Source organism: Orbicella franksi, chromosome 2 (assembly GCF_964199315.1).
Source record: "Orbicella franksi chromosome 2, jaOrbFran1.1, whole genome shotgun sequence".
NCBI lineage: Eukaryota > Metazoa > Cnidaria > Anthozoa > Scleractinia > Merulinidae > Orbicella > Orbicella franksi.
Window position 1 is genome coordinate 32,059,679 of NC_138146.1, and position 17,444 is coordinate 32,077,122.

The 17,444-nt window shown below is 39.3% G+C and overlaps 1 protein-coding gene across 1 annotated transcript in view; it reads right to left on the reverse strand.

Annotated features, from left to right (window-relative positions):
- Positions 1–2,266: 2,266 nt before the first annotated feature.
- Positions 2,267–17,444, reverse strand: part of LOC145479339 (neogenin-like) — a 30,805-nt gene continuing 15,627 nt past the window's right edge. Inside the window, exons 10-22 of the mRNA XM_081457678.1 lie at positions 17,208–17,349; positions 16,389–16,586; positions 15,427–15,522; positions 14,619–14,888; positions 13,274–13,573; positions 12,779–12,814; positions 12,128–12,305; positions 11,736–11,906; positions 10,979–11,229; positions 10,395–10,549; positions 9,579–9,791; positions 9,082–9,181; positions 2,267–3,595 (exon numbers count right to left, since the gene is read on the reverse strand). Of these exons, the coding sequence (XP_081313804.1) occupies positions 9,086–9,181; positions 9,579–9,791; positions 10,395–10,549; positions 10,979–11,229; positions 11,736–11,906; positions 12,128–12,305; positions 12,779–12,814; positions 13,274–13,573; positions 14,619–14,888; positions 15,427–15,522; positions 16,389–16,586; positions 17,208–17,349 (2,106 nt within the window). The 3' untranslated portion in view covers positions 2,267–3,595; positions 9,082–9,085. The remainder of the gene's footprint in view (positions 3,596–9,081; positions 9,182–9,578; positions 9,792–10,394; positions 10,550–10,978; positions 11,230–11,735; positions 11,907–12,127; positions 12,306–12,778; positions 12,815–13,273; positions 13,574–14,618; positions 14,889–15,426; positions 15,523–16,388; positions 16,587–17,207; positions 17,350–17,444) is intronic.

Below are 17,444 nucleotides of genomic sequence, written 5' to 3' on the forward strand. Positions count from 1 at the left end.
CCAGTGAACAAGGTCTCCAGGAAACGGACGATGAGTCAACAAAGTGAAATTACCATAGGTTTACATCACTGAAAGCTGATAACAAACCCACACAAACATTTTTTCCTCAAAATCCAGTGGTTTCAAATGATGCAGCTGCATAACAGCACAAACGACAAAATTCCAACGGCATCGCCGTCTTCCGGGCCATAAATATGCCTTGAGACAGTCATGACCAAGACCTCTTTCACAAATAGCGTGATATTCCATGTTGTACAAATATTTTTGGTAAAAGTTTTCTAAAATTTATTTCTGGTAAATTGGCGCTAACAGGATAGTTTTCATTTCACTCCTTGTTAATTTCGCACTTAGGAAACAAAGAAATTAGGACCTTGGCGCCCTGTGAAACGAAACCCAAAGAGGAAAAACTCGACTTGCCGCAGAAAAATCATTAACTGTTTAATATTGATAATCTAGCTGAAAAAGGCCAACTTTCGCCGTTTCTCCCATGATAGAGCCGAATATTTTTGCACTTTTGTTATTTGCTCTGGTTTATTTACACAAGTGACCACAACGGGATTCCTGAAAAACAATTAAAATCTAGCCGACCGAAACAACCTTGTTTATATTTTTTAATATTCGCTCGTGTGTTTAAATATTCATATTCGTTCATATGAAACTTCAGTACCATGTCAATGTACTATGAGCTTGTTGACTTTAAAATATAATATTCCATCGGCAATTTAGCCCACAGAAATAATAAGGTGACCAATATGTGACAGATAACACGCACGATTATTATCATGGTTTTAGAATTTTTTTTTTTTTTTGGAGACTTGTGGATTTATAATCATTTGCCGGTATGGACCACAAGTTTACGAATGACCCCTCAAGACTTCCTGCACCGCCAAAGAGTTTCTTTTCTCTTTTTTGTTTTGTTTTTGTTTTTTGATTTTTTTTTTTGTGCGGGGGCATGTCAGCTTATAGGCCAATTTCGAAATACTCGTTACATTCCTGTTTTGGGAAGCGGGCCGCACCCCTCTAGCCAATTTTTCTGGGAGTACCCTCCTCATCGGCTCGATTCAACTGTAACTCTCAGGTCCCTTTTGTTTACAAGTATTTTCTTTCTGCAAATTCATGGCGAAAACCAGGAACACTTAAGCCTATCATCTTATGAAAGAGAAAAGGGATTCTCGAAACTGCTGGGACAAGATGTCATTCTGCTTTTGTCATGTTGTAGTTTCATTTGACTAGTCAGCCCAATGATCGCAACAAAGAAGTAATTAGTCACGTACTCTCTTTCTTTTCTATCAGAATAAACTTTATAAGAATATCGAGGCTGAAATTTGCAAAATTTTAACTGAATATTTTAAGCCTAAACTCGAGACTGAGATTTTGAAAAGAATACAATTTTGTATGTCGATAATTTGTAAATACAATTATGTTTTTAACTAAACTGTATTAAACTTCGTCCTTCCCAAAAACGGCAAAACAAGCCAAAAAACAACAAAAACAGCATTAGTTGTATGCCCGATGCTAACAACATTTCTGCATAACGTTGTGTGTCTTATCAGGCTTTATTTCCTGCAGCCTAGCTTCAAATTACGTCAACGTCATCAAAGTTATTATAACACAGATAATCCGACGTTGTATCGGTAGAATCCAACCGTGTATTCCTATAATCTAAGAATATTCACAAGAATATTTTCAGCCTAAAATCGGCAGAAAAATAAGAATATTCAGCTTGGGCTGGTAAAACATTACTATATAATAGAGTGTATACCTCTCATGAACACTGTCATAACGAAAATATTCGACAATTTCATGTTTCGTGTGAAGCATAAACGTTTTCTAAAGACGGAAGGGAGCCGGAAGTCGAATTTTCTCTTCTTTGGCGCATATTATCGACTTTTTGTTAAAAACAACAAGCCTTAATTGCTAAAATAAGCGCTTTCCAACTGGGTATTATAAAAGGGTTATTAATTAATTATAAAGAAAAAAAAAACGCGCGAACATGATCGTAAACTTCCGGCTAAGGTCGGTGGTTCAAATTCTTCAAATTGCACTCGCCTAACTTGGGGCTCGTAAAATTTTCAAATATCTTAACTCATCACCATGGTGGGAATGGTAGGCCAGCATTCCTATCAACCTCGTTCCCAGGGTCTCTCTTCCGCTTGCTCGCTCAGGGGGCCGGGAATGTGGTTGCATTCCCGTATTGGCATAATCATCTCACCAAAGTACCTGGCTTTTTTTTAACAAACGGACTCAAAAATAATGAAACCATGAATGTGTCAACGTCTGACTAAATTTTATTACATACAAGAATTATTTTTCTATACAAGTTTGCGACGAATATCACAAGCAACCTTCAATATACGCGCTTGATCTGTAAACTGGCGTCCAACAGTGGCAAGTCTACCAAAAATATTTTTTCCTGTAAAAATACAAAACGTTCTCACTAGGTATCCTACGAAATAACTCCCGCCAAACTGAAAAGCCCTAAACATTGTTCACGGTCGAGTATGCCACGTTGAGCACTAACATATCCCCTAACATAAGACTAACAGCTGTAAAGTTCTTTCAACTTCAAGAATCAAATTGACTTTTGACTTCAGCAGAATTGTAATTTTGGGAACAAACTGCAAGCTCGTTCAACATATAGGTACTATGATGAGAGTAATATTTACTATGCTCTGTTCTGAGGTTTCTATGCCATCAGATAATATTTACAGAAATATTGCTATTTTTGTTTGACCGATCGAAGAACAGTTTCTGCGAAGTTTTTTGTATCACGTAACTGGACAATTGCGGGTAGTGACATCACATTGCTAAGCAACCTCGCTGACCAACTATTTAGCATCGCAGGTGGACTAGACGTTTATTTCGCGCAGATTTCTCGTCCAGAACCACCTTGTCACAAGTGTGGGCTTGTCATTCACATGCTGCACACGAGTTAAACTAGTGGGCAAGCAGCTGAGCGTCTACTACAGAGGTGCTATGCACCAAGTAACTGAAGATAGTTACTTAATTAAACCTAATCTGATCGTAGGCGCTAACCAATCCAAAAATATATATTCGTCCCCGATGAATTGCTATTACATACTCAAAAATAATTTTTATATATCATCTCCTTATTTGACGTCAAATGAATCAAATCTCTATACTCAACAAAAAAAATAAAATAACTATTTCGTGAGCTTTGTGTTGTCTGATAGGATGGTCCAATTTTGAAAGAAGAACCATAATACCCAGGGTAAAGAACTGCGGAAAATATCGGGTAACCAACGATGAACGGTTGCTGTGTTCACAGACGCTATGACAGAAGACTTGCTAACCGGGTATAACATATTACAAACATAATACATACACACACAAAATTACTTTTTGTCGTTAATAAACGTAAAATACTTAATATATCTCTAGTTTATAGGATTCAACGTTTTTTTGTTTGTCCGGTTATTCATTTGGGTGCTGCACCGGGCTGTGTAGACCACCTTCTCATGCTTAGGATGAGGACTGTTTGCAAACCGAAACAACATATCATGACGATGCCACTGGTCGGGAGTAAACCAACAGTTTTCCTGCTACTTTCTCTGTTCTTCGTCTTCTTCTCGACCTTTTGGAAAAAGAAAAGAAAATAACGATGTACATGAGCACTCTCAGAGAGACGAATACACCAAAATAAGAGTTCACTATGGCAGAAAGACGCCAATGAGGTCACAACAAACCAAAAGCGAACAAGGATGGTTAATATTGAGCAAGATTCGGACGGATTACAAACGAGAAACTTGAAAGAAAATTACCAGCTAAACATTTAAAGCTGTTCCATCTGTGACGCAACCCCGTATAATTTTGAGTTTGTAATAAAACTTGACACGTGTTCTAACTAATCTCTTCATCCAATCAGATACATTCTGTGAAGCAGTCGCGATGAATCTTTCCCGCGCTTTCTGTCTACGTGCAGGCAGGTTGCAAGCTTTTGGTTGGTTAAGCTGCACTGATTAGCTCTGTGATTAAGTTAGTTTCTTTCCCAGTAGCATTATCGATATCGCTTTCGATAAACAAACAACTTTCATAACAAACATTGAAGGAGAGCCTTCCACAACACGAAAATAGTAATACTAACTAACACAACTTACAGTTGTAAAAATATAAGGTCTATAATAAAGCGTTCCCTGGTTGAAATATTTACAACCTGTACCACTTTCTCTCATTTTAATCAGGTCGTCGAATGCTCAAAGTTCTTAAATATTTCACCACAAAACGGTTTGCTTTATTTTATTTTCTAGCAATATTAAGTATTGTGTAGCACAGTAGTTTAGACGTACCATGTTAGACTAAATAATCTCCAGCAGTGATTTCATTAAGATCTCTCAAAGCTCAAAGTTATTAAGAGTGACTTCCTGTAAATACTACGGATAGGTGTGCAAAAAGCAAAAATTGAATTCCCTCAAACTTTTTCACAAGAAAGCCCTCTGAAAACTATTTAAGAAAATACAACTTGTAGTTCATTTGGATTTATATTTTTTAAGTAAAGCGATTTTTTAATTTTCACCCTTGAAGAAGCCCTCGAACCACTGAGAAATGTGCTTCGTATTTGCGACTCGTGTAAGAAAACTAAAACAAATATCAAATCTATTTCGATATTACACAATTCAATGACCCTTCCTTTACAAAGTACCGTTATTAGAATTGGAAAAGATTCAAACCTGAATTTTAAAAAAAAATTCAAATTTACCCTCCTAAACAGCATTATCAAAAAGTTCGATTTTGGCAAATTTCAAAGGCAAAACTCCCTACCTGGTACATGGATTCCGCTGTAAAGATGGTATTCTATAGAAAGAGTAAGGTTTCCTCTATCGTTCTGTGAAATAAAATTTTTGGGCAACTTAAACTGCGAATTTAGACGGCCGAAAATATTTACGGTACTCGCTTGAAGTTTATGACCTTTGAACTTACAGTTGTCTTCATGAATACAAGAGATAACCTAAACAACAGTTGAAATCTTAGCCTGAATGCGACCCTTTCCCCCATTTAAATGATTTGTAGTTATTCTTTATCTTCTGTGGGCAATTGTATCGCAAGTAATATTTTTTTTACGCTGAAAAGGAGTTCTAACTTGTTTATGAGTACGTGCGTAATTGTTTACTTAAGCGGAAATTTGTGGATATTAAATTTATTCCATCTAAGTTCTGTTTCGTGTGCTGCAATGCGTTTCGTGTTCTCATTAAAACAAAATGGTATTGCCAAGTAGAAGGTTTTCTTCTCAGATTTTAAAACAACATATAGTTTTTGACTTACCGTCCACATGCATGGCTTGATTTACTCAACAGCGTTACACCGGGTGAGATAGCGGTCAGATGGCGTGACGATAATTGACAAATCGCTTTTCGCAAATCGAATTCATCAAAATATATTTATTATATCTTTTAACATCATAATGTTTTGAGACTACTTGATAAAGACTCTTGTGAAATAAGTCTACAAAATTTTGAAACTCTCATTACGGTGAAATGAAGAACCTGGATCTACTATTTTTATGCCACGGTCGTGTGATCCTCAAGTGTGGTATCATATGACAATAACAACTAAAAAATGGCCGCCTGCAGTTATTCTCAAATCGTTGGTGGCATGTGCGTCATGTGCGGTCCGAGGGTTTCTAATCCCGCACATGTTCAATTTGTTAAAATTGGATAATGTGGCAAAGATATTCGAGGTGTGTTCAGAAACAGCAGAGGTCTGGATATCTGTACTTGTTTTTAACGGATATCCCTCCTCGTTTGTACAGAAGATCACAAAGGCACGAACAACCCCAAGAAGAGAGCCCAACGCGGAATTTAAATCCAACGCCGTTTTACCTTACGTCCAAGGAGTTTCGGAGTCTCTCCGCCGCTGCCTAGAACAACAAGGCATTCGCACCGTCTTCAAGTCAGACACTTCGGTCACACTTAGTGCGACCAAAGGACACCGTCAACCCGGCTAAACAAGATGGTGTTGTCTACAGGATTCCCTGTGAGTGCGGCAAAGTGTACATCGGGGAAACAGGGAAATCCATGCAGGAGAGGATCTAAGAACACGACAGGGATATACGACTCACCCGTAACCAGACCTCCGCCGTTTCTGAACACACCCACGAGACTGGCCACTATCCTATCTGGAATGAGGTCAAGTTTATTGATCGAGATCCTCACTGGTACACACGTAGGGTCAAGGAAGCTATTCCCATAAGACTTCACCCTAATAATATCAACAGGGATAGTGGAATTGAAATTCCTGAAGCATGGATGCCCACGATCAAAAAACACAACAACAGGAGAACAGTACAACAGCGAACCACTGAGGGAACAGCTACTCGTCGGAACAATGGAACAATAGGAGGATCGAAATGCACCAATCACAGCCGACCTTTGTGATATAAATGATACCGTGCAATCAGTCGACCTTATCGCCTGAAGAAGACTAGCAGTAAGCAGTCGAAACGTCGCGATCTACATCTCAAGTGACTACATCGTGAGACAAACGATAATACACTTTATTATGAGGGCCTACAGGCAACAAAATTTGCGTCTGAGGGTGGAGTCTTCTCGACTGAACCAGATTTATCCCACGATCCCCCTTCTGGTTCGTCTCATGTTGTATCCATTTGCTCTGGACAGGAACAGTACTTTTTGTTGCTACGCCACCTTATCTCCCATAGGTCCCGATGACGAGGGCAAACTGTTGGGTATAAAATACCTTCATCCAGGTCAAAACAACCTCGGAAACAAAATGTGTGATATGCGTTTACTGAAAGTTTAGTTTAACGGTAAGGGTTTCGAAAAACCATGCGACAGCAAGCTAACCCCGGGGATGTAAGCCCTTGGATAACATTGAGAAAGGCATCACAGAAAATGTCACGCAGTATTATAGGACTCCGCTTTCTTATGTAATTTAAATGATACGTGAGAATGTTTCGGTGACAGAAGGAAGCAGAGGAGCCATCCGCGTTTTTGTTCAGTGAATGGGATTCAATGCTGGTAGGTGCCTTTATAACTTATTTAACAAGCAAGAGGACAACAATACAATAAGTCATCAGATTCGTGGATTTTCATAATAACAAGCGGGGTCCACAAATTATTATTATTTTTTTAGTCATCTCTGTAATTCCCTTATATGTGACTACCTTAAAGTTTCTCTTGACTTATCTCTTGTAGTGAGGCAAGCCGACAAGTATTCCCCCCCCCCCTGCCCCACCTTTAATTTCTAGTCCCACTTCTCCACGTGGTTAGTAATGGGATCATTTTCGTGGTAGAAACTTGTAAATAGCCGGGCCGCAATATAACTCAAGAGACTATTACGCTTTTGCACGGTCAGCTACATTGAAAGAGTGCCATGAGATTTTGATTTCGCGTATCATGAAATCACACCTTATTGGGCCTCATGGCGATTGTCTGTTACCGTAGCATTCAGTATTTTCTCGATCATCTTTTGCAATATTTTCGATCTAGAGAGAAAATTGAATTACGAATACACTGATCTGCTCTAGCCAACAATAGCCTTGCTTCGTCCAGAGAAGAATCGCTCACACCAATAGCCTTCAAATCACCTCGAATGTCTTTGTCACATTTTCGAATTAAAACACATTGAACATGTGCGGGATTCGTAACACTAGGACCGCACGTGCCCACAACGATTTGAGAATGACTGCAGGTGGCCATTTCTTAGTTGTTATTGTCATGTGATACCACACTCGAGGATCACACGACCGCGGCATAAAAATAGTAGATCCAGGTTTTTTATTTCACAGCAATGAGAGTTTCAAAATTTGCAGACTTTATTAAACAAAGGTATCATATATACATATTTTTTGATGAATTCGATTCGCGAAAAGCGATTTGTCAATTATCGTCACGCCATCTCACCGCTATCACACCCGGTGTAACGCTGCTGAGTAAATCAAGCCATGCATGTGGACGGTAAGTCAAAAGTTATATGTTGTTTTAAAATCTGAGAAGAAAACCTTCTACTTGGCAATACCATTTTGTTTTAATGAGAACACGAAACGCCTTGCAGCACACGAAATAGAACTTAGATGGAATAAATTTAATATCCACAAATTTCCGCATCAGTAAACAAATACGCGCGTACTCATAAACAAGTTAAAACTCCTTTTCAGCGTAAAAAAAAATATTACTTTCGATAAAATTGCCCACAGAAGATAACAAAATAACTATTAATCATAAAAATGGGAGAAAGGGTCGCATTCACGCTAAAATTTCAACTGTTGTTTAGGTTTTCTCTTGTATTCATGAAGACAACTGTAAGTTCAAAGGTCATAAACTTCAAGCAAGTACCGTAAATATTTTCCGTCGTCTAAATTCGTAGTTTGAGTTGCCCCAAAATTTTATTTCACAGAACGATAGAGGAAACCTTACTCTTTCTATAGAATACCATCTTTACAGCGGAATCCATGTACCAGGTAGGGAGTTTTACTGTTGAAATTTGCCAAAATCGAGCTTCCTGATAATGCTGTTTAGGAGGGTAAATTTGAAATTTTTTTGAAAATTAAGGTTTGAATCTTTTCCAATTCTAATAACGGTACTTTGTAAAGGAAGGGTCATTGAATTGCGTAATATTGAAATAGTTTTGTAATACTGAAATAGTTTTTTCTTACACGAGTCGCAAATATGAAGCACATTTTTCAGTGGTTCTAGGGCTTCTCCAAGGGTGAAAATTAAAAAATCGCTTTACTTAAAAAATATAAATCCAAACGAACTAAAAGTTGTATTTTCCTAAATAGTTTCCAGAGGGCTTTCCTGTGAAAAAGTTTGAGGGAATTCGATTTTTGCATTTTGCACACCTATCCGTAGTATTTACAGGAAGTCACTCTTAAATATTTCACCACATGTCGATTTACTACATTTTTTTTCTAGCAATAGTAATTATTGTGTCCGCAATAGTTTAGACACACCGTGTTGGACTAAATCATCTCCAGCAGTGATTTCATTAGGATCTATCAAAGCTTTACGTTATTAAATATTCCACCACCTAACGGTTTGCTATATTCTTTTTCTAGGAATACTTGAATAGTAAGTATTGTGTAGTGCAGTAGTTTAGACGTACCATGTTAGACCAAATAATCTCCGGCAGTGATTTCATTAAGATCTCTCATAAGGCCCTCTAGCCCTGCTATTTCTTTATCAAGGTCTGCTACTACCGCATCCTGTAACAAATCAGAATAAAACTGTCAACAAAAGTTTGACTGATCCACCATGTTGCTTGAGCATAGTTTATATGAGGGAATGGTTATGAAACCCGGAAAAGTTCTTTGTTTGTATGTTTTTGTTTTGTTTTGTTTTGTTTTGTTTTTTTCACTTCCTTGGCGTTCATCGTGTATAAGACACAATAGTTGTTAACTTCTGACTGAGGAACTAACAAAAAGAAACGTTTCGGTTAAGTAATTCATGCATAGTGAATGAGGACAAAACAAAAGATTGTGTACGGTTTTGGACCTTCCAACAAATCTAGCCATGTTTGTTTGTTCCTTTGACATTTACCTGGCCTCATAGCAAAAGAGAGATAAGGAAAAGAAGTGATGTGAACAAGCTTGACTTGTTTACCTGATCTCTTGGTGGCGACGGAGGAGGATTTGATCGTCGAGCGAAGATATCTTCGTATTTTGGAGGCGGGGTCCAATAGCCATTAGGCGGCGTCCTTCGGTTGTAACCGACTGGTGGTAACTGGATGTCGTCCGCGGGGGCCACAGGAGGTTTGGGTTTGGGTTTTGGTAACGTTGCAGGAGGAGACGTGTGGAGCATTGGATAGACTGGCACCTATCAATATGCAACAACATGGTTATCGTAAAATACCAATCAAAAAGGCTTATGCATGATGCACAAACATTGGTGGGGGTGGGGAAGGGCTACTTACTGGACACAAGAATTCGCGTCTCGATATTTTTATGAACGTTTTTCGAGGTACAAGTAGAGATACTGCGGTCAATTGTTCAAACAAAACCTGACCGCGTGTGGATATAACGATACGAAACGTACAACAAGCATTGCAGCAGTTCTATATTGACAAATAGAACTCTCCCAACATAGCGTGGGGAAACCCAAAACTAAATACGTTTACCGTCAGAGGGCTTAGTTCTGTAAAAAGGACCATGCATCCAAGATGCGGGAGAATTCTGGACGACTTCACGATAGAGTAATTGCTACGAATGACTTTGGTCCCCCATGGAAAATTAGAGAACGGTAGCCTATTGCAGGCGTTCAGTCAGTTGAAAAACGGCGAGAGAAAAAACTAGTAATGAGGGCAGTACGAGGAAAGCCCTTCGAACCGCTGCACACTAAGTTGACCGCCTGGAAGTGGCTAGCAGAACTTATATAAAGAAGCGAGAGGTAAAGGAAAGAGTACATCGTGGAGTTACCCACCTTCGAGCTCGGCGCCCTGAAATCTGGGTCATACGATCTGGACCTCTGTGGAGGACGGGGATCTGCCACATCAAGAGTATTCTCACATGAGCCTGTGCGCGGAAGGTGCATTTGATATCTTGGTGTACTTGTTTTGGGATATATCGGCTGTTTAACTGAAAATCAACAAGACAAACAGATTAACGTATTGTAAATGACTTACGACCTCGGATTAAAGCGCCAGTGTTTTTTGTTTTCTGTTTTGAAACGCTAAAACTCCGTATAATGTTACAACCACAAGCGGGCCTGTCGGTTTATTTGTCTCCTTTTAGTAGAACTAACAACGGATCTGTTTTACGGTTTCTTCCAGTCTAATGTTTAGACGCCAAGGCTTTTCATCGCTGAGAAGTTTGCAAAGGGAATGTAGAACATCCAGTAGCGTTATTCTGGTAAGACTAGGCAGGTAAAGTCAGCTGCTTCACAAATGTCCAATATGCAATGATAAATATAAAACAGCTCAGCTCGGAGCCTGCCAACAACTAACTTCACAGCTACGTTACTGTACATGAGAAGATTCTAAGCAGTTCACAGCAAAGTTACGGTACCATTATCGGGCGTGACCACTCTTGGGGGTAGGAAGGGTGACACTCCAGGGGACGGGGGAGGTGTTGGAGTCCTGTCTTCATCGGCGCACTCCGGGTAGGGATCCCATTTACTGTCAATCACTGGAGGAGGAGGTAGGTCTGCAAAATCGTCAGGATCAGCCTCGCTGCCATTCAGAAACGAGCTCCTCTCATGGTCAACCTTGATGTGGTCGAGGGGAGAATCATCCAAGGGCTTCATTTCCTCCGAGCTCCTGTACAGATTAAAACAGGTCAAGTATAATGATCAATGTGACCATAATTAACAGAAGGGAGTGGTTATGAAGCCTAGCAAACTTCAAATGTGCAGGCAAAAATACCAAAATTATGCCCTAGGGGAGTATAGTTGTTCTATGTTTTCTAATAGAGCAGCCGCCGTGAGTTTCAAATCATGTCCCTGTTGGACAAAAGTGGAAGGTGCACGACAGTCTTTGGTTTGGCGCTCATATACTTTGCATGAAATACATAACCGAAACGTTCCTCAGTAAATCCTAAGACAGATGTAAACGGCTACTGTGTTTGTACACGGTCAAGGCCAAAAAAAGCGGACAAAAACATACAAAGAACTTTGTCGACTCGTAACCACGCCCCTGCACGAACTGTGATGTGGGCGATGAGATTGCGTGTATGGCACGGTTTGCTCAGCATGCACTGACCTCCCTTGTCTCTCCTTTGCAGAAGGGAACGATCATTTATAAATTCTTCTCTACCACTTTCTCACCTGGGTATTGTTGACGTGTTTGTGACATCAGGAGCAGGATTAACAGCCTCGACTGGTTTCATTTCAATGTTATCTGTGTGGTTGATCCACAGATCTGGGGGTTTCTCCTCTTTATGTTTCTTCTTCGCCGAGCCATTGGCTTGAATAACTGACTTGTAAGTTGGCGGTTTTCTGTGATTTGTGAAAAAAAAGACAAGTGAACAACGAAAAAAAAGTTGTGTTCAAAATGACTGAGCAGCTTTGCTCGTACAAAAAGGCTCCCAGAAACCGGCAGGATGAAGAAATTCAGTGAATGGCTAATTCCCTCTACAAAGAGAAAATGTCCAGGGAGAATATTGTTCAAATAAAAAAAAAATAAGTAAACAAATACTGTGTTGTAAATAACGGTTCACCTCTGTATGTCATCTCCTGATCTTTTCTTACAGAGTATAACACTAATAATGATGATAGCAATAAGCGTGATGCCAGCCACAGCAGCTATTACAATCCACAGTGTCTTGTTCTTGAGTCCTGCAGCTCCCTGCTGTGCCTCAGCATCAGGCTCACTAGGTACAGGTGTCAAACTCAGAGCTGTAAAGTCGCAAAACCACACGGTTAAATTGACCATTTGGGAGTTTGTAAAACTTCATAAGGGTTGGGTGGGCTTATAAAGGGAGGGGGGGAAGGGATATTGTGAGGGGGAAGGGTTATAAGCCGCAACACTGGAAGTGGGGTCACAAAAACTGACTTACAGAGAATGATGGTAGATAACCACTGGGATTACTCTCTCCTTGCAACTAACTCACTGTGAATTTCTATTTGAAGTAAAATTTTCTGTGTGAAAGTAGCTTAATATAGAAACTTGACAGGGGATGGGGTAAATCCTTAGGGGCTAATTTTATTTACAAGCAGAAGACATGTGAACATACAAATGAAGAAGCTTATAAGTGTGGCATTACAAACAGCCTTGCTGTTGTTTGATAACAGTAAATCACTTAATTACATAAATTAACAAGGGTAAATAGTTGATTGCATAAGCTGTACACCTCACGAGGTTAACAAACCTGTTGTTGTAGGGGTAACTTTTGTTTCTGGAAAATCTGAAACGACACAGGAAAATAATATGTAATTAGACCGAATAATAGCACTGAGTACTTTATCTGCAGTTTGCATTTTCTTTTCTGTCAATTTAAATAAATGTACCAGGCGAGAGTCCAAAAGAAACAGCCACTGATACTGGACAGGCTGTGGGTGGGGGTGGGGGTGGGGGAGAAGAGGTGAAATCTGGTTTTTGGATTTTGTATGACATTTTATGGAGGCCAACCCTTGGGTCGGTCATGTACCCAGGGTAATGGAGGCCAACATTTTCTACGAATTTTATTTGATCAGTATTTCAAGAAGAATGCTGAATTTTGCACCCTGAAAAACATTCAAACTGATTGTCTCATCTTATTTCAGATAACATACTGTAATCCTACACAGTGGTAAAAAAGTCAAACTCCACCCAGTGTTCCTGCCAACTTGCTGTTTAAAGAAAATGAATATTACAGATATATTACCTGTGAGAGTGGAGACCTCTTCCTTTTCTGACATAGGTCCCCAGCCTTTTATAGTTTTTGCTTGCATTTGGAAGTAATAAGCTGTTCCTGGCTTCAGATTGGTGATTTGCTTTGTCAATTTGGAGCCTTCAGCTTCCACAACTTGCCAAGTCTTGAGAGAAGCATTGACATTTGTTGAGTAATAAATGCGGTATTTAACAATGTGGCCATTCAGTTCTAGTGGAGGCTGCCAGTGCAACGACAACTGAGTAAAGTTCTTTTCATGTGGGTCTCCTGTAAGATCTGTAGGAGGGCCTGGTTCTTAGAGATGAAAAGAGTCCAGATTACAATCAGAGAATATTTGACAGTTTTTGAACAATCACAGAGAAATTAAAGTGAAGGGCTTGTAGAGGAATCATCTCAAAAGTAGCTATCAAGTCCTGAGAGCCTACATTGATGTTTTCCCTCAATGGTAATTTCTATGATATTAGTTTGGATTTTTTCAGCACTCTTTATCAAAATAGCAAGTGCAATGGCATTTGGACTGGAACTGGCCTAGACTGGCCTGTCTAGACTGGCCCACCTAGACTAGCATAGCTATCCATGGGCCATACCAAGTGTAAAATGTAGATTTTATTAAGAAATAAAATGATGATGATGATGATGATATATTGCACAAGCTGATCGCTTTAAATCAGGTCCTATCCATCAACAGATTTACCACTTACTTAGGAGTCTCTTATTATTACAGCTTGCATTATGGAACAGGGTTAGCAAAGCTTGTGAAAAAAATGTCACGTCAATAAGAAAATAAGCACGAATAAAACAAAATGTTTCAACATGGAGCAAAGTGAAGCAAAGTCAAAGGAATTCCAGATGACTTCTGACAGTATTCTGTTAAACAAATTTACACTACATGGAAGACAATTTAATGCTGTTAAATGCAATTTAACGAAGTCAACAACAAAGAGTAGCTGGTATTTCTGATCAGCCATATTCATATGGTATTGCAGGCTCAGTCTCCTTCACTAGCGTGTAACGTTGTACTAGCGTGTTTCAGCGGCATGGTCCTTGCCACGTTTTGGTCATAGGATTGAGCAGTTTCCTGCACATCTCTGGTCTATTCCTCAACGCCTTTCTATCCCCCGCCCCCCCCCCCCCGCCCCTGTCCCCTCCCCATCTCTACTGTTAACTCAGTGTGATGGGTGCCTGGGAGACTGCATGAGGCTCATGGCAGGGTCGCAGGGATTGCCAGCTATGGGAGAGTTATACTGTCTAGGGGCCAGCTGGTCACAGTGGAGGCCCCTGGATATCCCAGGCACCTATCTTCCTTACAGCATGATGCAGTTGTTAACGATTTACTTACTGTCTTCCATTGTGAAATTGCTGACAGTCACATTTATTGCCTCATCATTGCGTCTCACATAAAAAGTGTATTTAGTATAAGGTTTCAATTTGGAGCACTTGATTGTCTTCTCTGTTGTATTTCCACAGTAACTCAGTTTTTTGCGCAGAGCGTAGTATACATGATAAATCCTTGGAACAGGGCCAGAAACCTGTGTGTCCCGCCATGATAATCTCATTACTTTTGAAGATAAAGGAATTGCCTGAACACCTTTAACAGGTTCCAGTTTTCCTAAAAACAAAATAGGAACTTTTAAGTACTTTTTGTAGCACATTTCATCCGTCAACATTCATCACAACATTAAGGGGGAGATCGGGTACAAAGTAAACTAGAGCTTTGTGGATAAGCTGTTGATTAAATATCCACAAGTTGTTTGAATGCAAAAAAGAGTCATGACACTACCAAGATGAAATGTGAAAATTTGACATCAACATTTTAACGAGACAGAGGCAAAAGCTCTATTTAGAAAGAAATTAGACTGTTGCACTTAATTTTGTTCAAGAACGGGAACATTTTTTCAAATCATCAGTTAAGCATTGCCATAGAATTTAGCGTGTGTTTCATGTAATGTAAACACTAACCTTTGTAAGAAGGCAGACAACAGAAAATGAGTATAGTAGACCGATTCCCCACGAAGTTCATTCATTGTTTATTTACTGTTTAGCAACACATTTACAGTGCCTTGTTCTGACAATTTCTTGTTGTACATATTTCAAGGCTACATGATAAGTAACCCAATTGATTTCTTTTTTTTGATATGTGTATATACCTTTGCTATCCGAGGTTTGTACTTCAGTTTGGATGTCTGGGCCATTCCCATTGCTGTTGACTGCTTTAAGTAAGATAACATACTTCCTGTTTGGGCCTGTACACAAAAATGCAACACTAACCATAAGTATGAGTAGTTATTCATGTTGCTCAGGGCCTGAAACATGTTCAAAGGATATCAAAATTACTGCAACTCCACAAGTTTAGTGTAACTACACTGTGGATTAATGTGCAAAGTCACAAATGTATTGAAAAATTTGTCATCTCCTAATTATTAGTATTGATTTTCCTCTGAAGGCTGTAGAAGAACTCACAGCAAAGAAGCCCAGCCACATGAAACCCGGGCATAGTTCAAAATTAAGGACAGAAGTCGCAAGGCATGTGATCTTGGGTAGTCTGTTAAAGACCCATTTTCCCTTATATCGTCAAGAGATGTGCAACATAAAACAGCATGGGACTGAACAAGTGTGAATCTTGCATTTATGTGTTTTTACTAAACTGGAAAAAAGGGAAAAACGAGGAAATGCCCATGGACAGACTACATGATGGGGGAACTCAAAAAAGCCTGAGACAAAACCCTACTTCCACATTCAAAACAATCATCATGTATTTAAATATTTATACCACAAAATATAAAAGTGAAGAAGAACTCCTTGGCTGGGTATTCTGAAAACCAGTTAATGCTAACCCAGGATTAAAAGTTAACCAAAATATTAATTTTTCTTGCATAAGAATGTTTTCCAATGTTAACGTTTTGTGTTTAGTGAGATAAGTCAAACTCGAACCTGAAAGACAAACAATAAAGACTGCAGAAAACCTCACCGCAAAGTTACAAAACTGTATTCAAAATTCTCACTAAGCCTGGGTTAGGTTAATTGGGCTTTGAACATTGCAGCCCTGCATTACAAAATAATGGTTCTAGTGAATGTAAAAACCCAAGTAAAAATAGCAAATTGTACTTACTAAGTCCCTTGATGAGATACTGCGTTTTGTCACTACTCAAATCTACATTGACCTGATAAGGACTGTTTTCCCCCCACTCTATCTTGTAGCCAGTAATGCAGACCAGGCCAGCATTTTCTGGTGGTTGCCAGCCCACTAGAATAGTATTTGAGAACTCCTTCAGCAAATTGAATTCTGGTTTCCCTGGGGTTGTATCTTCTGTGGATATCAAGAAATCAAAAGAAATCAGTAACACAATCCCAGCAAAAGGGTTAGAGCCTATCAATAGAGGAATCAAAGTTTGCAACTTTTGTCTCCTTAGCATAAACATTTTAGTTTCCAATCGAGCTACAAAAAAATCAGTTCTGAGTATTGAAAGCAAATCATGATTAACTATTCCAGGGAAGTTACACCCAACTTATATCACATGTTTTGTGTTTCACCTGTTTGAAAACACAAAATTTTACAAAGAATTTATGGGCTCATCATTTTGCCATGCAGAAATTTTGTAGTTTTTGAAAGCAAATATCTCCCTCAGTATTACATCCAAAGTAGAAAGGGCGAAAAATTTCACCATATACCAGGGCTTGACTTTGAGGAAAAAGCCTTGGTGCCAGCTGGCTCCAACATTTTCAGATTTAGTCACCAGCAAAAGTATTTCAGTGAAAAGTGTGAAAAGTTAGTTGCCAGTGGAAAAAAAAAGATGGTCACATTGCAGGCCCCAGCGGTCGCAATGTCGAGCTCTGTGTACTAAGTTCCACTAGCTCTTTAGTCATATGCTACTGAGGCAAAATGCAAACTATGACGTCAGCAAAGATTGTCAACCTACATTTTACCCACCTTTGCATTTGGTGACATTTGTGCTTGCTTCCACCCAGTTTCTTGTATACACTCCAAGCCCTGAGTCAGTCCCTGCTGCTATTTTAGCTTCGTATCTTGTACTTGGCATCAGCCCTTTAATACTGTAGCTCTGTCTGTCAGCCTTTAATGGAAGCAGGACCAAAATCCATCAGCATCAACATAACTCTAATTTAAAATTTACCAGAGTTGACTAGCAAATACTAGGAAGTTAAGTCC